Raw genomic sequence first — 24642 nt, forward strand, 5'->3', positions numbered from 1 at the left:
AAAAGGAATGACTAGCTTCATTATACTTCTCCAGGAGTCTTTCGCGACTAAGTCAGTAATGCTGGAAGGTTTTAAAGGGTATTTTGAGCCGGCGATTAAACATAGCAAATATTGGCGTTCTATTGGGGGTCTAGCAACATTCATAGTTATAGGTTTGAAACTGGAGCATGAACAAGTAATCTTAAACGACAATAACATTTAATTGTAAAGTTACGGTACTTGGAAAAAACAAAGTAAAAACATTACTTGTTATAAATGTATATATCCATCCAAATTCAAGATCAAGGAAGATCATGGCTGCCAATATCCCCAGTGTTGCATTTCAGCAGATGATTGCGGACCCATACACTGAATATATTATCTTGGGGATTTTAATTTAAATCTGCTATTGCCCTATCCAAGAGATAACTCAATTGAACAACAGGATCATCTATGAGCAATATCTCAACAATCCTCACCTACGGTAAGAAGTACTCAAGGAGGCAATGTCGGAATAAATCTTTTAAAGGATACAGAATCGCTGGAATTGAGAATTTTAAATGGGAGATTTCCTCAAGATACACAACCAGCATGGAAATATCAATCACAAGGCAATAAATCAAGAATTGATTACAAAATAGCATCTTTGAATGTATTCAACAAGATATCATCATTCCAAATTGCCAAAACAAATGGTAGTGACAGTTGGCAGCAAATATTGGTCATGAAGCTGCAATGTACACACTATAAAAAACTTGCCAGTACCCGGAGCGACCGGTACTATTAATTATTGGAGACTGTACTGGAAAGAAGAGTCCAAAGTATCTACCAACACACTAGCACGAAAACTGTTAAGGAAAACTTTGAAGAGGAATCTCTGACTGTAATTTAGAGTTGGGAGTGCTTTATAAAAAAACCTAGTCGCCACATTTCCTCAAAACCTTACCACTAAAAAAAATTAAGATTCAAAATGAAGTGAGAAATAAAATCAAGTTATCATACGCAACTCGTATCCTAAAAAGAACTCTCAATAGGCTACGGAGACAGTCAAAAAAGCGTCCAGACGATATAGTCACATACGATCAGAATTAGTTAAAAAGTATTAATCATGAGTTACAGAAGGTAATTTAGGAAGAAAAAAATCAAGCAAAACAAACACTCTTGGCTAAGGCGCTGTGTACAAGTAAAAAGAATAACTTGAAAGATTTCTGGAAATTGATAAATGGCCTATCACGATTAACCAAAACAATGGTGTCATCTACATTAAGTGAAGCTGACTGGATAGGATTCTTAACAAAGCACCTAAATAGGAACCGGGAGAATATACAGAAGGATACTAGGCCTAATGATATAAGAATGGAAACTAAAAACTTGTAATATGAAATTAATATAACGGAAAATGAAATATGTAAATGAATCCAAAAAGACGGTGCCCCTGGCCCTGATGGGATACCATTTGCTTTACACAAAGAAAATCCCGTTCTCTGGGCAGAATGCCTCACAAAAGTATTCAAGAAAGCTGTTGAATCGTGGTCTATCCCAGAAACATGGAAGGGTTTGTTAATTGCACCTATATACAAAAAAGGAGATTGGGCTCGGCCTGGCAATTACTGACTAATCACCTTTAAAGATAAGATGCCAAACTTTTTGGTTTTGAGGGAGTCCTACTTTCAAACCTTACTTCATGGGCAAATGAGAACCTGATAATTCCACCTAACCAAATGGGTTTCATATAAGGATTAGGAACTGCGACGAATATTTTAGCTCTTTCAGTTCTAATAAATAAATATACACCAAAGAAGCAACCATTATATCTGTGGTTTTTTTTTTTTTACTTTAAATCACCCTTGGATTGTGTGCATAGACAGTTACTCTGGCAAAAGTTGAAGTCCGATTAGGTGATGGTTCCTGTGTTTCAAACTTTAATTTTAACTTCCATGGATCTAAAGCAAGGGAGCGTTCTTGCCCCATTCCTTTTCAATCTGGTTTTATCAGACATAAAACAAGCCATGATTGAGGTGAATACATATCCACCAAAATTAGCCAGTACCCACATATCAAAGCTATTATATGTAGATGATGTTATCCTATTAAGTCAAACCAAGGTGGGGTTACAACAGCTGATAAATAGGATATCAAGCTATTCCCAAGGAAATGGCATGGTTATAAATGACACCAAGAAAAAAATAATGGAAGTCAACAAAAACCCAAGCACAAAGAATTAGCACAAATGGTACTTTGAAAGTTTGCAGCTAGAGCAAGTTAGATCGTATTAATACCTCGGAGTTCTTTTCGATGAAAAAGGATCATTCAATCTACACAATTCTAATACGCAAAGGAAAACTAACACTCTATTGACAGCTTTTAGAACTTTGCAGAAGTCCTTAGAGGGACTGAGTTACCTCCTGTTTCTAAAAGTAATATCGGCAAAATTATTACCAACACTAACATATGGCAGTAAAGCTCTATGCAGGAAAGACTAACTATTAATAATGCTGTGACAAAAACCTTCAAACCACTTTTTCACCTTCCACACAATGCATCACCTGCCCAAATTAGATCATAATTTGGGCTAACTAATCACCTAATGGTAAGAAAGGGCCAATTCATAAAAGTGTGGAAAAGAATAAAAACTAATTCATCCAATGAAATTTCTAAATGGTTGTTTCAGGAAATACAAACAAATTGGAAATCTCAATTTTGGGAATGTTTACAAGGTGCCTTGGATGAATATTCAGCGCATGAGATCTGGGATATGGCTATAACTAGAATCGTTAAAAAAACTATTATAAAATAACAAATCACCTGTCGTTGTATAAAGATAAAGGCACTCTTGCAAAAGGAACACATGCATGGTCACTAATGAAGGGGTATACATTAATGAAAGTTCAGTCATATTTAGAAACCCCTTTTGAAGCTAAAAACCATTTTTTTTAAAGCACGTTTAGGCCTTTACCCGGGATCTCGTTATGTAATGTCATGGCTTTGAACAACTGAGCCTTGTCGTTTATGTAAAATGGGAGAAGAGAATATTATCCATTTACTTTGCATATGCCCAAATTTGGAGTAAGAAAGAAAAACCGCACTTTAGTGGCATTTTAACACCCGCGGAATACAGACCTGTAGACAAGCACTTATAAGATGTCTACAATCGACAACTTATTATAAGTGCTTGTTATAGCTTTAAACTTGGCATTTGCAAAGTTTATAATAATGACAAGAAAGAAATTAGATCCATAAGACTGAAAAAGACAACCTAGGTTGTTAATTAATAATTAATCTGGTGGTGCATGGTTTGCTTTAACTGTCGCTATATTTTAATATGGATGCTTTTGATTAACTTAATAATGTATGTTTTTTTATCCTAAAGATAGATTTGTATCACTAAATGTATTGCTATGATATGAATTATTGTACTTTTACAATATTGTAAAGATATTGTAAGATTTAAAAAAATCAAACAATAAAATACTCAGATGGTCAACAAGACCGAAACTTGTTTATGATGTCACTCAGAACCCTGAGGTGAAAAACATCCTTGTAGTTTCACTTTTTAGCTTTCTGTAATTTTATGTTATGTATTGTCCCCACAAAATCATATGCACCTGCTTTCAACTGCTACTCAGGGGCAGGGGCCTGATGGGGAGCCATACATTACATGGCCTCACCTCCCTGTCCCTAATGTAAAAGTATAAATACATTACCTGGCATCCTTTAGCAACCCTCCGCCTTCCTTTTTAAATAAAACAGATTTTATTGTTTTTTTACGTGACCGCAGGTCACAAATGTATCCACATGGAATCAATCAATAATATTCATGGATATTCATGGATCTTCGAACCCACTGTTGATAAAGCAGTCCGCTGTGGGTTACGCTGAATATAAGAAGGTGTCTATCTATTCCTGGGTGTATATTATTAACCACAGCATAGCTTTACAAATGTGGATAGCTGTCCAGGCAGTTCTAGATAAATAGTTTTTGTGGTGCACCTTGTATATCAAACTACTATGTTCCAACTAACCCCCTCCCTTCCCTCCCCCTCCCTCTGTGAGTGTCCTGGCTGAGCCTAGGGTCTCTGTGAATATTGCAACATAATGGTGTGGGGTGATGACCCGTGCTGATTCATATTTGCTAATCTTGGAGACTCCTCTCTGATCTGGTTTGCTGGAGGCTAACTACTTAGGTGCAGAGTGTGTTGCAATCTAGCCAGTAGCTGTGTATCATGTTATATCAGGTGGTGTCTAGGGTCTGCTCTTGGTAGCGGGGGCTCCGGGTGCTTCAACAATTCCACCAGTTCCTGCCATGCCCTGGCTGCTTACAAGGAACCCCTGCTCCTTTTGGCTTCTCGCAGTCGTAGAGCTTCTTCATAATCTGCCCATCATATTAACTTCTTTTATCCATCTTCCTACAGAGGGCCCTCTCTGGGATTGCCAAGTCCTGAAATGTGCTGGTCACTTTAGTTTTGGAGGTGTGTAGAGGTGTGTAGAAACCAGTTTACTAAACAGTGTCCCTGTGTACAATGAGCTGCTCTCACAGTCACTTCGCCTAATGTATCTGCCACTGCTCTCCAGTAGTTTTACCAACTCTGAGCATGTCCAAAACATATGCAAGAAGTCTGCCCCTATTTCCTCGCAACGTGGACATTTAGTGGTTTTGAGGTGATGCCTTCAGAATATATCAGCGGGACTGCAAGACTTCAAGAAGGTAAGGTGAAATTGGTTTATTGTACACCTGAGTTAACAAGAAACCTCACCCACAGGGCAGCAAAATCCAACTGCCAAACCTCAAGCAACAACCTTCTTTCTCCATATTAGCATTCTGGAATATTACATCATAGCCTGGCAACAGGAGCTGGAGGAAGAAGCTTACTACAGAACACCACTGGTTTCTATCAGGAAGTATCTATTTATTCGTGCAGGTGTGAGGTATGCACTGTGAAGTACATACGTTTATCAGCTGTAACCGGGAGCCCTCTGCCTTCCTTCCCCCTCCTGCAGCTGTACGTTCTGCTTTCAGTTAAAGCAGACAAGCAGCACTGCTGTTACAGGCTCTCAGAGAGCCTAGCCTGGAAGCCCTTTATGATGTATCAACAATGGGGAAACAAGTTTTACTATCAATTGTTGCCACGCCATACATAACAATAGTGAAGATCTTTGGAGCGGCCTCCTTCTGTTTTAATGGCCTAATTCACTAGATGTACAGTTGTGGTGGATTTGTATTGAATTACTAGATTTATTCAGTGTGATGCCAGCTGCAAGCCGGCCCTAGACTAAGATTCTGAAGCCTGATTGGGAAGGATGCACTAGGTCGTTGTTGTTAATGTGGTCAACAAGTTGTTTATTCGTAGCTTTTTCTGCGACTTTCGACACAAATGGCAGCAGTGAAATTGGCAGTAGATTTTCCAGTACTGTATGCTCCAATGATGGCTTCTTTTTGAGTGGTTTTACAATGGCCTGTTTCCATTCTATGGGACCACGCCAGTTTGGAAGGAGCATGAGATAAGCTCAGAAATATATGGCATGATTACATTTGCTCCCTGCATTATTATCTTAGGTTGTGCTGGGTCCTAAGGGGAACCCGATTTTATTCCTTTTGCTATGGTGGTAATTTCTTCCAGTTCCTGTATCTTGATTTCGTCCAGAATTCCCCCAGCAAAATTTGTCTGGCTATCACTTTCCATCCTAGTTCCTTTCAGTACTTCTATCAGGAAGGTGTCATAGATTTTTGCCACTTTATCTGCGAAAAAATCGGCCACCTTATTACAGCTCTCCTCAGAGGCATCTGTGTCATTCCTGTTTTCCTGTGTTCTTAAGGATTTCAGTATCGCGAACATTTCTTTCTGTGAATTGCTGGCTGTTTAAAGTCGGCTCCAATAGTCTTTACCAAATGCTTGACCCCGTTGGCGGCATTTCTGCCGAGAGCCGGTCACCAGGTATTCCCTTACCTGGACGACTGGATAGTCAGGGCTCCATCACTCCACGCTGCCAGAAGGTCGACAGATGCCTCTGTATGGCTCTTTTGCTCCCTGGGTCTCTGATTCAACTGGGACAAGACCTCTCTGGCTCCTTCCAGGTCAATAGTATTTCTAGGAGCAACTCTGGATACCATGCTATCAAAAGCCTTCCCCAAAAGAGAAAGGATCTTACGCCTCCAGAAAATGGTACACTGCCGATCTGCAAAAAAATAAAGACATACAAATCAATGCTAGGGATGATGATGTCCTGCATCCCGCCGATTCTGTACGGTCGCCTAAGAATGAGGCCTCTTCAGGAGCAGATCAATGCTCAATGGACTCCATCTCGAGGCTCATTCAAAGACATCATTTCAATCTCACTGGTGATGACTTCAGCAATGTCTTGGTGGGCAGTCAGAGACCACCTTTCCCAAAGTCTTTCCTTCCTCATGACACAACCAAAGTTGGTAATGACGTTGGACGCTTCCATGCCACCTGTAGGAATTAAACTCACAGGAAGTGGTCAGCCCAGGAAGCTCTTCCTCACATAAATCTCTTGAAACTGAAAGTAGTTTTTCTGGACCTCCAAGCGTTCCTGCCATGGATCAAAAAATCATCCATCCTAATTTGCATGGACAACACCACCACCATGTTCTATCTGCTGAAACAAGGTGGGACAAGATCTCATGCCTTCTCAATCCTGGCTCAGCAGATCTGGGAATGGCTTATAGTCCATGAGATAAAAAAGTTCATCATGTGCCAGGAGTAAAAACCGATTCGGCCGATTCTCTTAGTTTGGGCACCAAGCAGTGTCACAAGTGGTAGCTAAACGAGGATCAGCTACAAAGGGCTTTTCGCCGTTGGAGGTTTCCAACCCTAGATCTGTTTGCTACATCTCCCAACAAAAAATGAAGGTTCTACGCCAGCAGATTTCCTCAACAAGGCTCTCTATGAAACGCCATCCACTTCTTTGTGAGGGAACGTTTCCATATGCATTCCCTCCATTTCCTCTCATTCCAAAGGTTCTGCGGAAGATCAAACAGGAGCCTTGCCGCATCATCCCAATCGTCCCGTGTGGGCCCGACAATACTGGTTCACAGAGCTGTATCGCCTGTATTGTATAGTATTGTATTGTATATTGGAAGCGCAAGCTCCAGCTACGATCAAATGCTACTCGGCCAAGTGAAAAAGATTTTGCTCATGGTGTGCCACGCACTATTGTAATTCTCTCTCACCCCCCCCCCCCTTGCTCTTTCTCTTGTCTATCGCCACAGCTGGTCTGGTGCATACGTCCATCAAGGTGCACTTGGCACCAATATCCAGGTACTGTCGACGTTCTGATTGCTTGTTTTTGTGGTCTAACAGACTGGCAAAGGCATTCATGAAGGGACTTTTCAGGTCCTACCTTCCAATAAGACCGTCTTCAGCGGTATGGCAATTGAACATTGTTCTGTCACAGCTTATAAAGCCACCCTTTGAACCAATTCACAGGTGAGATTTGAAGAACCTCTCCTGGAAGGTGGTTTTCCTGTTGGCCATCACATCAGCTAGACACATTAGTAAATTTCTAGCCTTTACAACAGAACCTTACCTGTAGTTTCTTCAGGATAGAGTAATTCTTTGTGCCAATCCTTCTTTTATTCCTAAAGTACCTTCTACATTTCATCTAAATGAGGCAGTGGTTTTGCCCTCCTTCTTTTCAGCTCCATCTTTGTCATCTGAGAGAGCACTTCATTCACTGGACATTTAAAGTTCTACTTGAAGTCTCGTCGAGGTGGGTTAGTGCGTCGTCTATCCTCTTTAAAAAAAATAAAAAAAATTTAAAAAGAAGAAACACACCATCCCTGGGGGATGGGATCTCCGGGGTCTAATGAGACTTGAGAAGGAACCCGTGTGGCCCCCTTCCCCTTTTAAATAAGGCTCGTCCCCGGGGATTGGGTGCCCAGGGCTTATAAAGGCTCGGGAAGGAGTGCTGCATGTCTGCCTTCCCCGTTTATTTACATTTCGGCCCTGGGAGTTGGAGTCCTCAGAGTCTAATTAGGCTCTGGGAGGGGGCCAGTGTACACCCCTCCCTTTATTAATGACTCTGCATAAGGCCCCCTCCCTTTTTTTTTAAATTAAATTTGGCCCCGGTGGATTTGATCCTAATAAGGCTCAGGTAGGGCATGCCCTCTCCCTTTTTTATTATATTTGACCCTGGGGAGGAGGACTGCACACCCCTTTGTGTTAGATTTTAGCCCCCGGAATAGGGTCCCCAGGGCCTGTATGCTCCCCTTCAATATTTTATTGTATTTGGCTCTGAGGGATGTTTTCCTCGGGCCTATTAAGGCTTAGGGAGGGAGCTGCATTCCCTTCTCCCTTGTTTATTTGGATTTGATGCCAAAGGATGGGGTCACTGGGGTCAACTAAGTGTTGGGAGGCGACTGCACGCCTTCCCCCCAATAATATATATGTTTTGGCCCCAGCGGATAGGGTCCCCAGGGCCCAAAGGTCAACCCTTTGCTGTGCATGCCAAAGTTTATGCACAGTTGGCAGCCTGTTGAGGTTTTTGCCACAGGGCATGGTGGCAAAACAAGCCTTGTAACCAACCCCCCCTGTGCGCACTTCCAAAGACTGGGCACAGAGTGGGGTTGGCTGTCTGCTGAGAGTTGGAAGCAGGGCCTGGCTGCAAGCTCTCCTCTGGCCAACATGATTGTGAGGGGACTTTTGAAGTTTCTTCCACTGAAGGCCTTGCTACTGACCATCTTAGGGAGCTACATCCAGAGTCTGTCGGACAACACCACTACCATCCATAATATCAAGAAACAGGGTGAAGTGGGATCATGGACCCTGTGTTGGGAGACGATTCGCCTGTGGACAACCATCCCTCTTAAATCACCACTAGTAGAATGTTTAATGGAAGGTTTTCTTCATTTGTTTACTCTCGCTCCATTTATTGTTCCTCCATGAGATTTGAACCATATTGTGACTTTCTTGATGTTATTTCCATTTTAGCCCCTATACAGTTTCCTGGTTCAACTTGTTCTATTGGTTGTGATTACTTTAGTTCGCAGGCTTGGCACTTCAGGCCATTTTGGTTCATCTGTCCCTGCCTCCATTACTTTACTGCTCTTATGCATCTAAACTGAAACCTCCTCGCTAGCCTTTTTCATAGCCGCCGCCATTGATGTCATTGTAGACGATTTCTTCATCGATGGTGCACTAGTCAACAATTTCTCTGTCGTGCAGACAACAGTTTCTTAACCCTTTCGATGCTGATGACGAGCTCAGCTCGTCATCACCCACGGATGTCGTGTGCTGATGGCGAGCTGAGCTCGTCATGGTGCCACTAAAATGGCATTTTCCAGCACAGGGGGGGGGAAACACCCAGCAGCCATGTGGTTAAACTTGTGAGAAACCTGAGGGAAAGGTGTGAAAGGTTCAGATTTTCTTGGTTTTTCTGGCAAAGAATCATGTCCCATATGCCTGTGAGAGTGCATTGCAGAGCTACTGCACTCCTTATAATACACATGAAGACTTCTTGGGTGGTTCATGAGATGACTAAATGTCTGACCTCTCCCTTTGCCTCTTCTGAACCTTCTTGGAAGATGAAGAAGAGTCCTCACCATCTTCCCAAGAAACTGGGCCTACCTTGACTTCAAGGTTTTGGAGCCGCAACAATAACTTCCCATCTCTGTCGTTAAGGGTTTTGATGAAAAAGTATGGCAGATTTTACAATACTTTACCTTGTGAGATGGGTAGAGGCAGTATAGGCAGGCCTTGTGTTGGTTCAAAGAATACAGGCTCTTCATCTCAAAGGTTCCACATGGTCTGAAAAGACCCTTTATAGCCAGTTCTGACATTGTACAGTTAGATTTGAAGCAGATGGTAACTGGTAAAAGTAAAAATCGAAAGTCTCTCTGGAGAGTCAATAGTAGGATGAACTGAGCAGAGCTCAGAGAAGACTCCCTCATACGACGGGTTGGAAAATGAGCGAGACAGAAGCGTCTGAGGGGAGTGTTCTAGAGGTTGCTGAAACCTGATTGATTAAAGTTTGGTCTCTTAGAAATGATACAGATAGCTTACTAAAGTAAAGGCTTTATGGACTTTCCAAGCTATATTTAATATTACAAAACTAGACAGAACGGTATGGGTGAAAAGAAAAGCACAGAGAAAAATATCAATACTGGTAATGTCCACCAATTATAAAGGATCCATGCACTCAACTTCCTAGAGTCTACCGTCAGGGCTCCAAACAATCCAGAAAGTCAAAATTTAAACAGAAGGAGCGCCGTTATTTCTGCAATAATTTCTCAGGTTCAAAAGTTGATTTCCACAGTTCTTTATTGTAGCGCAGTTCATCAAGTAATTAGCAACAATGGTTCAGTTTAATCAAAATCAATGATCCAAAATCAGTCCAAATCCAAGAAATCAATAGAGATCATTACAGCCGACGCGTTTCTTCCGGAATGGACATCATCAGGGCTGCAAGGATAAATATTCAAGAAAAACACTATCAGTGAACCAATATCGGCAAATTGAAATAGTCCAAATTAATGATGAAAAAATAAATAAATGATACACACTCAACACCTGCCTATTTGACATGCTGATCAACAGTTCATTACATAATTGTCACAGAAATAAATCCAACTAGCAAGTAAAATATTCAGATCAACAATTCATTACTTTGCTGTGATAGAGATAAATCCGACTATCCGGTAAAAACTAAAGAGCTTACATTATACTGCAAAAATATGGCCAAGTACAATAGCAGCGGCTTACCTCATAAGTGAACTGTGTATGGACCATGTAAGTTGCTGATTTATTATATCTCTGTAGCACGAAACAATGAACTATGGTCTCCCACTTCCAAAAGTATGTATCTGAGTCATTAGCGAAACAACAAAAAATATATGTGATAAACAAGATTTCAAATTGTAAGTCCTAATAATTTATCAAACATGTCATGTTACTAGCTAAAGCGTCGTATTCCTACAGCAATGCTGATGCACTGCTCAAAACTGTATGTATTGCAAGGCATGGCGTTTCCAATGTGCCTACCTTAAACAGATAATAAATGACCCAGCACAAGGTAGGCCAATAATATACTCCAGAATTCAGAGTGTTCTGCAAGAGAGGTCACACAATACCATATTGAAATGAAAACACTTGAAATGATTCAACAATTCATATTAACTAGTACCATGTCCATGTTCCCCAAGTCTCATACTAAACTTCATGCAAGAGTTATTAACCTTGATCAGTCAAATTGCAAAAATTCACAATTTCGTAAATCTGTTGAACATCACTGTGGCCTGCTCATATAGACCCCTGCAAATATTGCACCTAATATCCAAAGAATGCACACGTGCCTCACCTATAATTTATCATATATCAATCAAATCCGGTCTGGATTAAAGCACACATTCTCTCCTTCTATTTTAGGATCTGTGAACAATGAAAAAACTTCAACATTCATAATGATTTAAAAAATCACGTATTAGGTCCTGTAGTCATCACCAAACTGTCTATTGCACTCAAGCAACCCGCTTACCTCTCAATATACGAATTAAGTATTGTCACCCAGGGAATTGCCATGTGGTTATCCTGCACAGTCCCCTAAAGAAACAAAATTCGACCATCACTAAATGCCCAAAAATATAATGACTATGGCTTCCAGTAGCCCGTATTATCTTTTACCTTATTTCAAGCAAATGAACCGTTTCTTTCGGTGCCTGAAAATATACAAAAAGGATAACCAGTCAGCCAACGTGCTAGCTGAGAACCACTCTCTAAATCTCTTATATTTTACCTTAATTCGGGCAGAAGTTTCTCTCGTGTGTAATCCAGACCGGCGTCACTGGGAATGTCCAAATCCACTGCACGCCGGTCTGTGTTGCTTGAATTCCTTTTAAATTAAGAGTTCTCCAATCAGAACTCACGTCAATTCCCGCCAAGTCATAGTATGTGCAGCGTACAATACGGTCCGCACATGCCGATAGCCAATCAGAACTGTGTAGGGACCCCCACTCACCGCTAACCAATGCGCTTCAAACACGTGCATTTCCTGTACAGAATCCACCAATCAGTGTGCTCTTATTTCAAAGCCCCGCAGTTCCCTTCCTGGTCCTCAATGTAATATCTACTTCCGATAGAACGGCGGAAATACTGCGAAGTTCTCCAATCCCTGTTGGCAACAACCCAAGGTTAACGATACTGAGAATTACAACAATGCACAATATTATGTAGCAGAACAACATTCGCGCTTCATTAGAGGCGCTGTTTCAAAGTTTAGAAGACAAATACAACCATTCCGACCATTAGCCAGAAACCGGTCCCAGGATGCTTGTTTCCGGTCCAGGGAAGACATGGCTTGGCAGTTCGGGCTGGACTGTTCCCATGAGGCACAGGGTCAGACCTATTTGTATATGGCCATGCCTGAACTGGGGTGGCGGAGTGAGCTAAAGAATGATGATGGATTAAACCCAGATCAGTTGACTGGGGTGAGTGCTTGCATTGTTCAACACTCCGTCCATCATCCCCTTTGGTTTTGCTTTGTTCGTCCTAAGTTGGCAGGGTATGCCCAGACGTGGGTCCCTTGCTCACTTTGCCACTGGATTCAAGCTAGCCTGACTGATGACGGCTGATTAGCCAGAAACCAGTCCTAGGATGCTTGTTTCCAGTCCAGGGAAAACGTGGCTTGGCAGTTCGGGCTGGACTGTTCCCATGAGGTACAGGGTCAGACCTATTTGCATATGGCCATGTCTGAACTGGGGTGGCAGAGTGCGCTAAAGAATGATGATGGATTAAACCCAGATCAGTTGACTGTGGTGAGTGCTTGCAATGTTCAACACTCCGTCCATAATCCCCTTTGGTTTGCTTTGTACTGTAATACGTCATGAGTGGCTGTTCAGAGCCCACAAAATTTTAGTAAATTTATGTGAAGATGAACTGCTTTACCTCAGTGCTCACCAGCCGCTACTGATTAGTTTGCTAGACTTCACAGTTTACGGGAACATGTTTGTACAATTTTGGTTCATTTTTTGTAAGCTGTGTGAGAGGGAATCGGTTGTGTGAACTTGCAGCTAAACACTCAAGACTCAAAGCTAAAATTAGAACATTCCTTCGCATAGACCCTGGTTCATTTCTCCCAGCCAGTCAACAGCCATAAGAGTAGTAGCATCACAGGCGACTTTGAGCAGTGGGCAGGCAAGCACTGGGCAGCACTAATGATGGAGGAATGCAGAGCAGGAACTGCTTGATCTCACCAAAAAGCTAATTTTGGGCTTTGGAAGTGTTTTTTTGTTTTTGTTTTCATCAAATTAAGCAGTGCATATTAAAGTCACTAAGGGTAAATGGGGTCACATTGCAAAGTTTTGTAAGTTCTGGGCCAGAATCCATAGATTATGTTTAATAAGATCTGTTAATAAACAAAATCCTGAGGGACATTGTAAGATCTGTTAATAAACAAAATCCTGAGGGACATTGTAAGACGGTCTCCAACGGGTAATAAGGTCCTGTCCTGTATGAAAGAAGGAGGTTATCAATATAAAAACAGTATCTCCAATTGGAGATCTAAAACTATATGACCACTGTTGTAGGATTTCTTTTAGATATTTGGAAGAGTTTTTATATATCTGAGCCAGGACTTGAATGCTCACCATCAGAATCTAAATGCATTGACCAAACTAAAAATCCACACTTACTATTGTGGTATCAATAATGTAAGCAAATAATAACCACATAGTACATGTTTAACCTCTTCCATGTGTCAGACGGGCCCGGCTGTCTGACGTCAGGGTGGGCATGTGCAGAGGATAGCCAGGGACCGTCTTAACCGCCGTACGATTCTTCAGCACTGGGGAAAAATTACGGCTGCAGCGAAGCGGTAAAGGGTAGTTAGAACATTGGAATTTTGGAAGCCCCGTGAAAACAATGGAGTGCTCTAGGTCTTCGAATGTCCGGTAGAAACCCAGAGAGCTCCCAACATCCCTTTGTTGTCGTTTACAACTGTTGCTGTGAACGAAGGCCTCACGCAGCCTGAAGGGATTTCAACCCCCTCTGGCTCTATGAGGCCTCCGTTTATTTGTTAGAAAATTCTGTCCTCTAGTGGTGGAACGTTCTAATAGCCTTATTGTCCTCCGTAGCTGGGCTATACCTGCATTAATGTCGAGCTCCCTTGTTAAAGGCAGAGCCGAATGGAGTGGCCCTTTAATGGCTTGTATAGACCGCTACTATGGGCTATACGGCTATATTATTATTTACATTGTACTTGTTCAAGGATTCTACTTAATGGCTGCTCTTTACCTGCTCAAGAAATGTAAATCCACAAATGTTTTTGTGTTTTTTCTTTGTTCTCTGCCAATCTCACCTTCCCTTCTGCCAATTTTATCTTCCATTCATGCAGGTATCAACGTGGTTCTAGGTCTTTGGCTGCTAATTTGCAAGTTACTGGACCAAGTCAAATTAGTTCCACCCCAGAGGATTTAGCTGGTGATGAGGATGAAGATTATGACATCCCTGAAGAGATTGAAAATGTTGTCGGTATGTTGGTAGCAGCAAAACTATTATGCTACTCTTTAAAGGATATTAACTTCTATTTATTAACGCTATGCTTGTGTAAGCATCTGCAGTGCAAACCATCTTGAATTTTCGGTTACCTCAATGATGCTTTAAGCTGCCAGCATGTTATTGTGATGCATATACCAGTATCATGATGCTGTCAGATGCTGTAGTATTTGCTTATCACTTATATCTGTCTCAGTGGGTGCGATATTTAAGTAGCATTCATCATAGTATATACTATTACGAAGAATTTAATATATCATATCAGTCCCAATAAAATGTGTGTATCATTGTAACTTAGTACAGGTTGCGCGTATATTAAAAGATACATAAACATTAAACTGTAAATAAAACAAGAAATATGGTGTAACTAATTTCAGTTTTATGTATGTACATACAAAATTTATAATTTGCCCTGTAAAGTATATTAGTAAATAGATGAGATAAACTTTAATAAAATGAGGAAGATATAAAAAATATATATACATTGGAACTCAAAAAACAAAACAATGGACAGAAAGAAAGGTGAAGGAAATAAATGATTCTGTAGACTTTAAAATACACCATATATAAACTACATATACTATAGCCTTATAGCCTGCAATAGCAGTCTACACCGCCCATTAAAGCCCGCTCCAGCGTAAAAGGCCTGAGCCAAGGGCTCCGTAGCTCGGTATAGCCGAGCTACTGAGGGCTATAAAGCTGTTAGAACATTCCGCCGTAGAGGGTAGAATGTTCTAACAAATAAAACAAAGGCCTCACGGAGCCCGAGGAGATTGAAATCCCCTTGGGCTCCATAAGTTCTTTCTTTCTGTGTACAACAGCATTGGAATATTGGAGCTTTCGGGCTTCTACCGGCCATTAGAGGGCTGAATTTTGTAAGCTACCTACCCCATTTCTCACAAATTATGTATCAAATAGGCCAATCACTGTATAACTAAAGCAAACATGTTGGATTCTTATATAAGCTACATAAAAACCAACAGCTCCCACCCATTTCTTACAAAACCCTCCTGGGAAAAGGTTCCTTCAAAGAACTATCACCAACTGAATTTTTGGATCTTATCAAAGCATGCACTACTGGGCAAAGTTATAGAAGGAACAGCTTTTACCCAGATGTCACTATTCAATGAAGACAATGCAATACTTTCTAACTTCCAAACTGCATTCCCTCATTGAAGAGGCACGGAATCAGCTCTAATCTCTATCTGGAATTCCCTGAAAAGCACAGTAGACCAGAACTAGGTTGCTGCACTTCTTCTCTTGGACCTTACAGGTGCCTCCAACACTGTACATCGTGACACACTACATCGTGAGGATCCCTAAATAGATGGCGCAGCTCTCACTTGGATGACATTTGGTCTACACAATAGAACAAATATTATACATACTCCTCCATTCTGTTCTAAACTATTTAAATAGCATTTAAGCTGGAGTCCCTCAAGGCTCTATCATCTCAACCATGTTTTTCAACATCTATATGAAATCATTACCAGATCTGAGCAATGGTTTTGACTTCACTTGCTAGAACTATGCAAATAAGTCACAGATACTTCTGAACTTGGAAAACCTCCACAATCTTCAGTTGCCTCCGGCCCTTTGACCAATAGATGACATGGACCAACCTAAAATTGAATACCACCAAAACTGAAATACTCACCTATGGCAACTGGAAAGCCTATAACACTCTCTGCGCTTGATCTGACGATCCAGGACCACCGCCAAAAATATCTAAGCAGGTAAGAAACCATAGAATTTCCATGGATGCCAAGCTGTCAATGAATTCTCAAGTGGATAAGGCAGCCAAATCAAGTTTCTCACAATGAAAACACTGCAACACATCTTCCCGCACCTAGGATTCCCCACAACGAACAAGCTACCATCTCTCGTGTCCTACCTTAACTGGATTACACTAATGGTCTGTATCACTGAAGATTACAGAGAATTCAGAATTCTGACACTACATGATTCCAACGTATAACGCCACAGCTCCCCTGCCTTGAGGGCTCTACACTGGTTACTGGTTGCCAGAATATCCACCTTCAAGCTGCTTTGTATCACACACACACACACAAAGCAAGCTCTTCATCCGGAAAACAATAAGTACCACAAATGAACCTACCCTCAAGAATGGCTCCCTGCCTCAAGGTTCGTACAAACAAGAACAAGCCTTGGCCTTCTGTCTTGTCCCAATGATCCAGACAGTTGTGGAGGCATTGTGGGTTCAGTTAAGTGTCCCCATGCAATATAAATCCATTTTGGTTCAGTTGTGCTTGGAATCGTAGGAGAGGTAGCAATCAGTTTGTATTTCCATTAGAATTATAGTTTCTGTCTTGACGTGATATTGGGCAGTACGATTGGCAGTGCAGGCGAGGTTTCCCCATTTTGGCATCATTACAGTTGGTCTTATGTTGGGAGACATGGATCGTTCCTTTTTAGTAACCTTGAATAGTTGCTGGTACTTAGTGGCAAGAATAGTTGATAGCCTTCCATTGGTATGCTGATGGATCCTGGGGTCAACCCACATTGTAGCTGGCCTATCGCTGTTGTTGTTCCTTCCTGGTCAACATCCCTTTTAGGTTGTGGCTGTGTCAAATATACTTTTTCAGACCACCCAGGAATTGATCTATCCTAATCCATTTTTTACTCTGCGACTTCAGTCTATATAAACTCTCATAATTTCTACAAAATATTTGTTGCTTTTTCCTGAATTAATGTCACCCTAACATGTGGTGTGTCCACTATCTTCCTTATCCAAGCTAAGGATTATTCATGCTTGCTTATCTATGCTTCCAGCCTTCCACCTTTGTCAGTCTCCTGCATTCTTCCCTGTTCCCCTTTGTAGAATCTTTTGGTCACTTCTTTGACTAGTTCGGTATATTTATTTTTTAAATGTGTTGGTTTTGTTTTTTAAATGGTTTTTATTGACAGCATGAGAAATAAAAAAATACCGTTACATACATGTAATCATACTTAAAGAAAAAAGAGATGAGTTTTTCCATAGAAATAGATAAGCAAGATTAAAAGTTTCAAAAGAAAATATAAGGAAAGGAAGGGTTCATATTATCGATCTCCAGATTTCCTCCAGTTTCCGCATTGATTGTACCGCCCTTGTTTTGACCAGGGCATATTCCATATCATATGTGTCCTTGACCAAGCTCCACCATTCCAAGACTGTCGGTGGGCTCTGCGATATCCAAACCCGGGCTATTGTCAATCTAGCACAAGCAATTAGAATCGTTATTAAATCAGTCTGCCAGACATTCCGATTAAACCCACCCACTAATACTTCTGAAACTGTAAGTGTAACAGGCCGGACAATTTTCTGAGATAAAACTTTAGTAACTCCTTCCCAGAAATTTGTGAGTAATGGACACAGGAAGAACATGTGTTTCAGATCTGCAGCCCTACGGTTACATTTTGGGCATTTTGTACGATCATTGTTATTATGGTTTGACGACCATTTAGTTATTCTTTCCGGGGTATAATATAGCTGGCATCTAATTCTATACTGTTGCAACCTAAGACTAGAAGAGTGCACGGATCTACTTATACTACCAAGAGCTGAGGAGTTAATAGTGGCTGTAACATCAGTATCCAGCTTTTTGTTCCACTTCTCTGCTAGATTCACACAGTCATAATTTTTTAAGGCCATTAAGACTTTTGTATCCAACACTGATTAGTGATTTATCCTTTTCAGAGTATAAACAGTTCCAAATATCAGAGTCGGCAGTGACCGTAAGATTTAGCCTACGTGTAAGCATCTGATAATACTTGAGAAGCGCACCTTCTGTAAGATTGTAAACAACCTTCAGTGTTTGAAATGTTATAAAACCATTATGGTCGTATAGATCCCCCAGAGTTTTTATACCCAGGTTATGTAGATCTTTACAAGCTTTGTCGTGAAAAATTCCCGGAAGACCTGGGTTGCCCCACAGGGGCAGTCTACAGTGATACAACGATGTTTTGCAGTAGGTAAGTCATGCACGCCAAATAATTACAGTATCACGTGCCGTCTTGAACTTAACCCGCTTAAAGTAGTTTGGGTCATTAAGTCGAAAGAAAAACATATTGGAATCTTTGCCCAACATAAATTTATGAAAAAAGGGCTATTAATTGGATTTAGTAAGCTACGGAATCGGCTAAAAAAAAGTTGACCAAAAATATAGTTTAAAATCTGGAAAATCGAGACCTCCTTGGTTAAATGGCTCTTCATACCGAAATCACTAATCCACCTCTAGTCACCTCACAACCCAGTACGACTTCGGTGGTGGGCAGCCAAGAGGAACTACCATCATCATCATTTAGTCTGATACTACGACTGCTAAATGAGCAAAGGCAAGAGGCCCAAGAACATTACCAACAAATGCGAGAAGATAATAGTAAAACATAGTCTTCATTACAGGAGATGGCAGGCAAACTGGGCTGTATATCTCGTGAGGCTGAAGAGCTGCAGCAAAGAGTCGTGGATACCGAAGAGAAATCAACACATACAGGAGATATTGTGGACAGGCACAAGGCTCAGATAGTGAGTATGCAGACCAAACTTGAGGACATGGAAAATCGGCAACGTCGACTGAATCTCAGACTTTTCGGGATTGCAGAAGGGGCCGAAGGAGCCGATCCAAGGGCATATGTGGTACAATTATTCCAGAAGGAATTCCCTGATCTTTCCGACTGGGACTGGGATTCACAGATCCAACGGGCCCACAGACTGCCGCTGATACAAAGAAACAAGGGGGGGGTCAATACCCTCGGCCACTTCTGATTAATCTAGGAAATTTCCTATTGCGACAGCTATCTCATTAAAAGCAAGACCTAATACTCCAGTCACAATAGACTCTGACACATTTTTTTGTGAGATCAGACTTGAGCAAAGCCTCAATGGAGAGGCACTGGAAATTGCGCCAATTCATCGATCCAATAAAGGCTCTCGGCGGGCAAATCTTTTTGCAAGAACCTGCACGACTAAAAGTCTTCAAGAATGGTCATACATATTTTTTTCTGATGAAATAGAAGCTGAACAATTTGTAACTAAATGGCAAACTGAAACAGTCTATAAAAATGCGAATTAACCAGGAAGAAACAGAAGAACAATGACTTTGTTCAATGTGAAGTATGCAGGGGTTTGTAATCAGCGGCTCCGGGGTTGTGTTGGCGGGGGACTGCAATGGGGATTCCTGCAGGTCTGAGTTTACATTGTGATTGTAGTCTGTTAGGAAGCAGGTTTGCCCGCATAGAGTCGGGTGGTGGGGGGGCGGCAGGTGGGCTCATTGGCCCTCCTCTGTATTCTACCTTTAGATTTTTGTAGATTAGTTGGGGGCGACAGGCACACTGCTAGTTGGGGATGAGCGTAAGCTGTAGGCAGTGGTGCATGGAGGGTGGTTGGTGGAGACCGTACGGGGTTTGTTGTTGTTCTATTGTATGTTGCCTTAGTTGGGGTTTGTTTTTCCACTGGGTGCCATCTTGTTATCCTGTTCTTTCTTGGATTGGTGATATCCTCCGCTAGGGTTGGAATGTGAACGGGTTGGGGGATAAGGTCAAGAGGGTATGGTTGGTCAGCTGATTCCGAGACACTCCCCAGACGTGGTGCTATTGCAAGAAACTCACCTGATGGGAAAGCGGTGCATGGCTCTTCATAGAGGGGGCTATAAATTGGTTGTGCATGCTGGGTTTACGACTGGGTCGAGAGGGGTCGGGATATTGCTTAAGAACACATTCCCGTTAGCCATACAGGCGACGTGGACGGATAACAGGAGTAGATATGTCGGCATTTCGGGGTTGTGGGCGGGGAGAATTGTAACCTATTTGTCTGTTTATGTCCCTCCGGCCCTTCAGACCGACACGTTTCATGATTTGTCCAAGATCTTCTTGACGCTGCCTGTTGGGTTGTTGATTGCTGGGGGTGATTTCAATTCAGTTATGGATGGGAAGGTTGACAGGTATCCGGCTCGGGAGCTGTTGCCGTCCCGAAGATGGTTGGCTGATTTTGCTGACACTGTTGGCTTAGTGGATGGGTGGCGGCTGAAGAACCCCATTGAATCTCAATACACTCACGTTTCGGCGGCGCACAGGTCCTTCTCAAGGATAGACTATGTGTTGGTGCCTGCGGCCCAGGTGGCGTGGCTCCGGTAGGTGCGACATTTAGCTAGAGGGGTTTCGGATCACTCACCTATTTGGATTCGTTTGGATCTGGGCGGGCGTGATGTGGCCCGGGTTGCACCTATTAGTGCGTGGCGGTTCCGGGACCCGGTGGCTAGGAAGGAGATTGTGAGAGTGGCCGATAGATATTTCCAGGAGAATGTAGCCTCGGTGGACTCCAAATGTTCCCTGTGGGAGGCGTATAAAACTGTCCTTAGAGGGGAGCTATTGTCATATATTTCAGGGAAGAAGAAGGAGGGGCGTGCTGAGATTGATAGGGTGGAATCGGAGTTGCTAGCTCTGGAACGGGAGGTGTCGCTTGCCGCTACGCCGGGGGGACTCCACCGTCTGCGCCTCCTTAAGGATGAGTATCGTAGCCTGGCCCGGGATAACGCGAGGTCACAGTTGGCAAATATCCAGAGTAGGGTGTAAGAGCAAGGGGATAAGGCAGGGAAGCTGATTACCTGACTAGAGAAGGGTGATTGGGCGTCGAGGCTGGTTCCGGAGCTGCGGCCCATCGGGTCCGATAAAATTACGGACCCGCAGGAGATTGTGAATGTCTTTGCTGGTTATTATAAGAAGGTGTATGCGGCCGAATGTATTCACTCGGAGTCTGAAAACGCGGACTTGATTCGGGACATCCCGATGCCTACTCTTTCGGACGAGGACAAGGAATTCCTCGACTCCCCCCTTAAAAATGACGAAGTGGCGCAGGCGATTAGAGGGATCCAATCCGGTAAGGCCTCTGGTCCTAACGGACTCCCGGTTAAGCTCTATAAAGTTAACGCAAATAAGTTGGCTTGCGAACATTATAGTCCTACATAAAGATGGCAAGCCGAAGACCGGGTGCTCTTCCTATCGCCCGATCTCCCTGTTGAACGTTGGACCGAAAATCTTGGCAAAATTGTTGGCGACTCGCCTGGTAAAGGTTATCACGACATTGATCCACCCGGATCAGTCCGGTTTTATGCCCCGTCGAAATACGGCCCTCAATCTGCGCAGGCTCCATGGGGTCCTTGGGGGGGCTTCACAAATTCATGAGCCGACGATTTTGTTATCCTTGGATGCCACCATGGCATTTGACAGAGTGGAATGGCCATATCTTTTTGCTGTCTTGGGGAAGATGGGCATAGGCCCAGAGTTTTTCTTGGGTCCGGCTTTTGTACTCTGGTCCGTTGGCCCGTGTGGTTGTCAATAATCATAGGTCGGCTGACTTTGCGCTGGAGAGGGGCACTAGACAGGGATGTCCTCTTTCCCTACTGTTGTTCGCATTGGCACTCGAGCCGCTTGCTTCTTGGGTCTGTTGGGATAGGTCGATTAAGGGGCTTAGGTGGACTACCGAGTGGGAGGACAAGATATCACTTTATGCGGATGACATTTTGTTGTATTCGACCTCCCCGAGGACCTCCCTTATAGCTTTTCTGGATGTCTTGGATGTGTTTGGAGGATATTCCGGCTTAGCCGTTAACTGGTCGAAGTCGGTTCTTTTTGTGTTAAGTGGGGATCCCCCGGTGGTTCCTCCCGGTTGTCCGGTTAGACTGGAAACAGAAGGTTTTAAGTATCTTGGCATTTATATATCCTTGGATCCTCGGAGGAGGTACTCCAACAACTTGTTGCCGCCCCTAGTCAGGCTTCGGCGTGATGCGGCCCGGTGGAAGTCGCTTCCATTATCTCTTCTCAGTCGCCCAGTTCTGTTTAAAATGATGGCTCTTCCTCACTTTCTATATGCGCTTCAGAACTCGATAGACCCGGTTCCTCCGTTGTATTTCAAGGAGGTTAAGGCTCTCCAGAGACAGCTACTTTGGGAGGGTAGGCCCGAATTGGGTTTGCTAAATTGACATTGCCGTGGTATGATGGGGGGATTGGTCTGCCCAATATTCATAAGTATTACTGGGCGTCACAACTGGTGGCGGTTAATCATGCTATATATGGCTCACCACTGGACCCCGGGTATGCTATGGATCGCGGCCAGGTTCCCGGGGGAGAGTTTACTAGGGCACTATATGCTCGACGTGGCCGTTATCCCTTGGTGGGGCCAACGGCGGTGGCAGTTCGGGTCTGGCACGAGGCCAACCGCTCCCTTAATTGGGAGGGAAAGATTACACTGGCTACGCCTCTCTGGAACTCTGAGCGCCTGGGAAGTTTATGGAAGTCCAAGGGTTTCGATAAATGGGACCTCATTGGTATCTCCCGAGTGGGGGATCTCTGGGGTAAAGATGGTATCCTTCCTTTTGAGGCCCTGCAGGAACGGTATCAACTGCAAGGGAGTGAGAAGTTTTGGTATCTGCAGATTCGGCACGCGTTACTTACTGGTGTTCCCCGGGGGGAGATGCTCCCTGAGGCTTCCCCACTCGAGGATCGAGTGTTGGACGGCCACCTTCTGACGAAGACGATCTCCTTGATTTATAGGAAACTGGTTAATCATACGGAGGAGCCACTAGTGGTTGTTAGAGACCAATGGAGGGCTGATGGCCTGATTCTGGAGGACGAGGACTGGAGGGAGGCTGTGGCCTCTCCGAGAGTCGTTGCGGTTCCGATGAGACTCCGACTGGTTCAATTGAAGATCCTTCACCGCTGCTATGTCACTGGTCCACGAATGGTGCCGAATGGGTTTGGTTGCGAGTGATGGGTGCAAGAGAGGATGCGGTGAGGTCGGGACGTTCTTTCATGTTTTGTGGGACTGTGCCCTCGTTCGGGGGTACTGGACCGCTATTCATGCTAAGATACATGAGGTGTGGGGAGTGAGCTTTGAGCTGGAGGCCCGGAGGTGTCTCTTGAATGTTTGGGATCCAACCCACCTCTCGTCTCACGGGAAGGTGTGGGCCACGCTGGCATGCGGTATTGCTAAACGTAATATAGCACAACTGTGGGGCGCGAATCGGCCGCCTACCATTGGGAAATGGATGGAGGATTTGGATTGGTGTATGTTTAGGGAGCGGGCCGTGTATGTGGCCAGAGGGAGACCTAAGAAATTGGGCAAAATTTGGGGCCCTGGAATGTCTATAGGGGTGATATTTGTGCCCCTCCTGCTGAGCCAGACGATCCAGCAATGGCGGAGGACCTGTGAACACCTGTGATGATATGATTGTTGCTTTTCTTTACGCAGGAAGAAGTCTGAATAAGTATTGCGTGTTTTGATGCAACCCAGTGGTTTGTTGTATGTGTCTTATATTTTGTTTTTGTGTTTTCAATAAAAAGAATTAATTAAAAAATATATATATATAAATATGCGAATTAAGAGACAATCATAGCTTTGTAAACCACTCGAACTGGATTAAAAAAAAAAAAGATACCTGGGTTGTTGATCCTGATAATTGACTTGTGAAAATACACTTTTCTTCTTTTTTTCTTTCTTTTTTTCTTTCGTTCGTCTTCTGCTATCTAAGACGTGGCAATTATGAAATTGAATTGTATATATTTTTCTTTCTCTATGGCAGAATTACTTGTGCAGTTTAGACGCAGGTTTGATTAATTATGAAATTGAATTGTATAAATCCTTTTTTTTTTGTCAGAGCAACATGTGTTGCATAGGCGCAGGTCTGATCTGTTTGGCTGCCCAAGACAGCGGCAGCTGGGTTCAAAGAAGAGGTCTCCTTGGGGTACCGGGGTGGTTCTTAGGGGGTGGGTCAAGTGAGGGTAGAGGGTGGGTTTTGGGGGGGACGGGAGTAACTGAGGGAAAAAAAGCAGCATGAGGATAACTAGCTTAAAGAAAATAATTAGCAAGATTTTTATGTTTCAATTGTGTAGGGATTGGAAACCAAATTATATAAGATGTATAGGCTGAGATGTTTGACGTGGAACGTGGCGGGCTTGAATAGAAGGAATAAAAGAAGATTCGTTTTGGAAGAGCTAAAGATGTATAACCCACAAATAGCTCTAATATCGGAGACTCATATTGCATATAAGGATCGTAATCTGCTCAAACAACTGGGTTACGATGTCCTTGTTTGAACTGATTTAAATGCATCAATACGAGGCGTAGCCTTTCTTAAACAAAGACAATTTAGAGCAGAAATCAGTA

General features: G+C 42.9%; 1 protein-coding gene across 3 annotated transcripts in view; it reads left to right on the plus strand.

Annotated features, from left to right (window-relative positions):
* Positions 1-24642, plus strand: part of TBCD (tubulin folding cofactor D) — a 2218561-nt gene that overhangs the window by 494099 nt on the left and 1699820 nt on the right. For all 3 annotated transcript variants that reach the window (XM_086930600.1, XM_086930601.1, XM_086930602.1), the window contains one exon: positions 14323-14459. In XM_086930600.1, coding sequence (XP_086786726.1) covers positions 14323-14459 — 137 coding nt within the window. The remainder of the gene's footprint in view (positions 1-14322; positions 14460-24642) is intronic.

The sequence above is a fragment of the Lissotriton vulgaris genome, chromosome 7 (genome assembly GCF_964263255.1).
Source record: "Lissotriton vulgaris chromosome 7, aLisVul1.2, whole genome shotgun sequence".
NCBI classification, from domain to species: Eukaryota; Metazoa; Chordata; class Amphibia; order Caudata; family Salamandridae; genus Lissotriton; species Lissotriton vulgaris.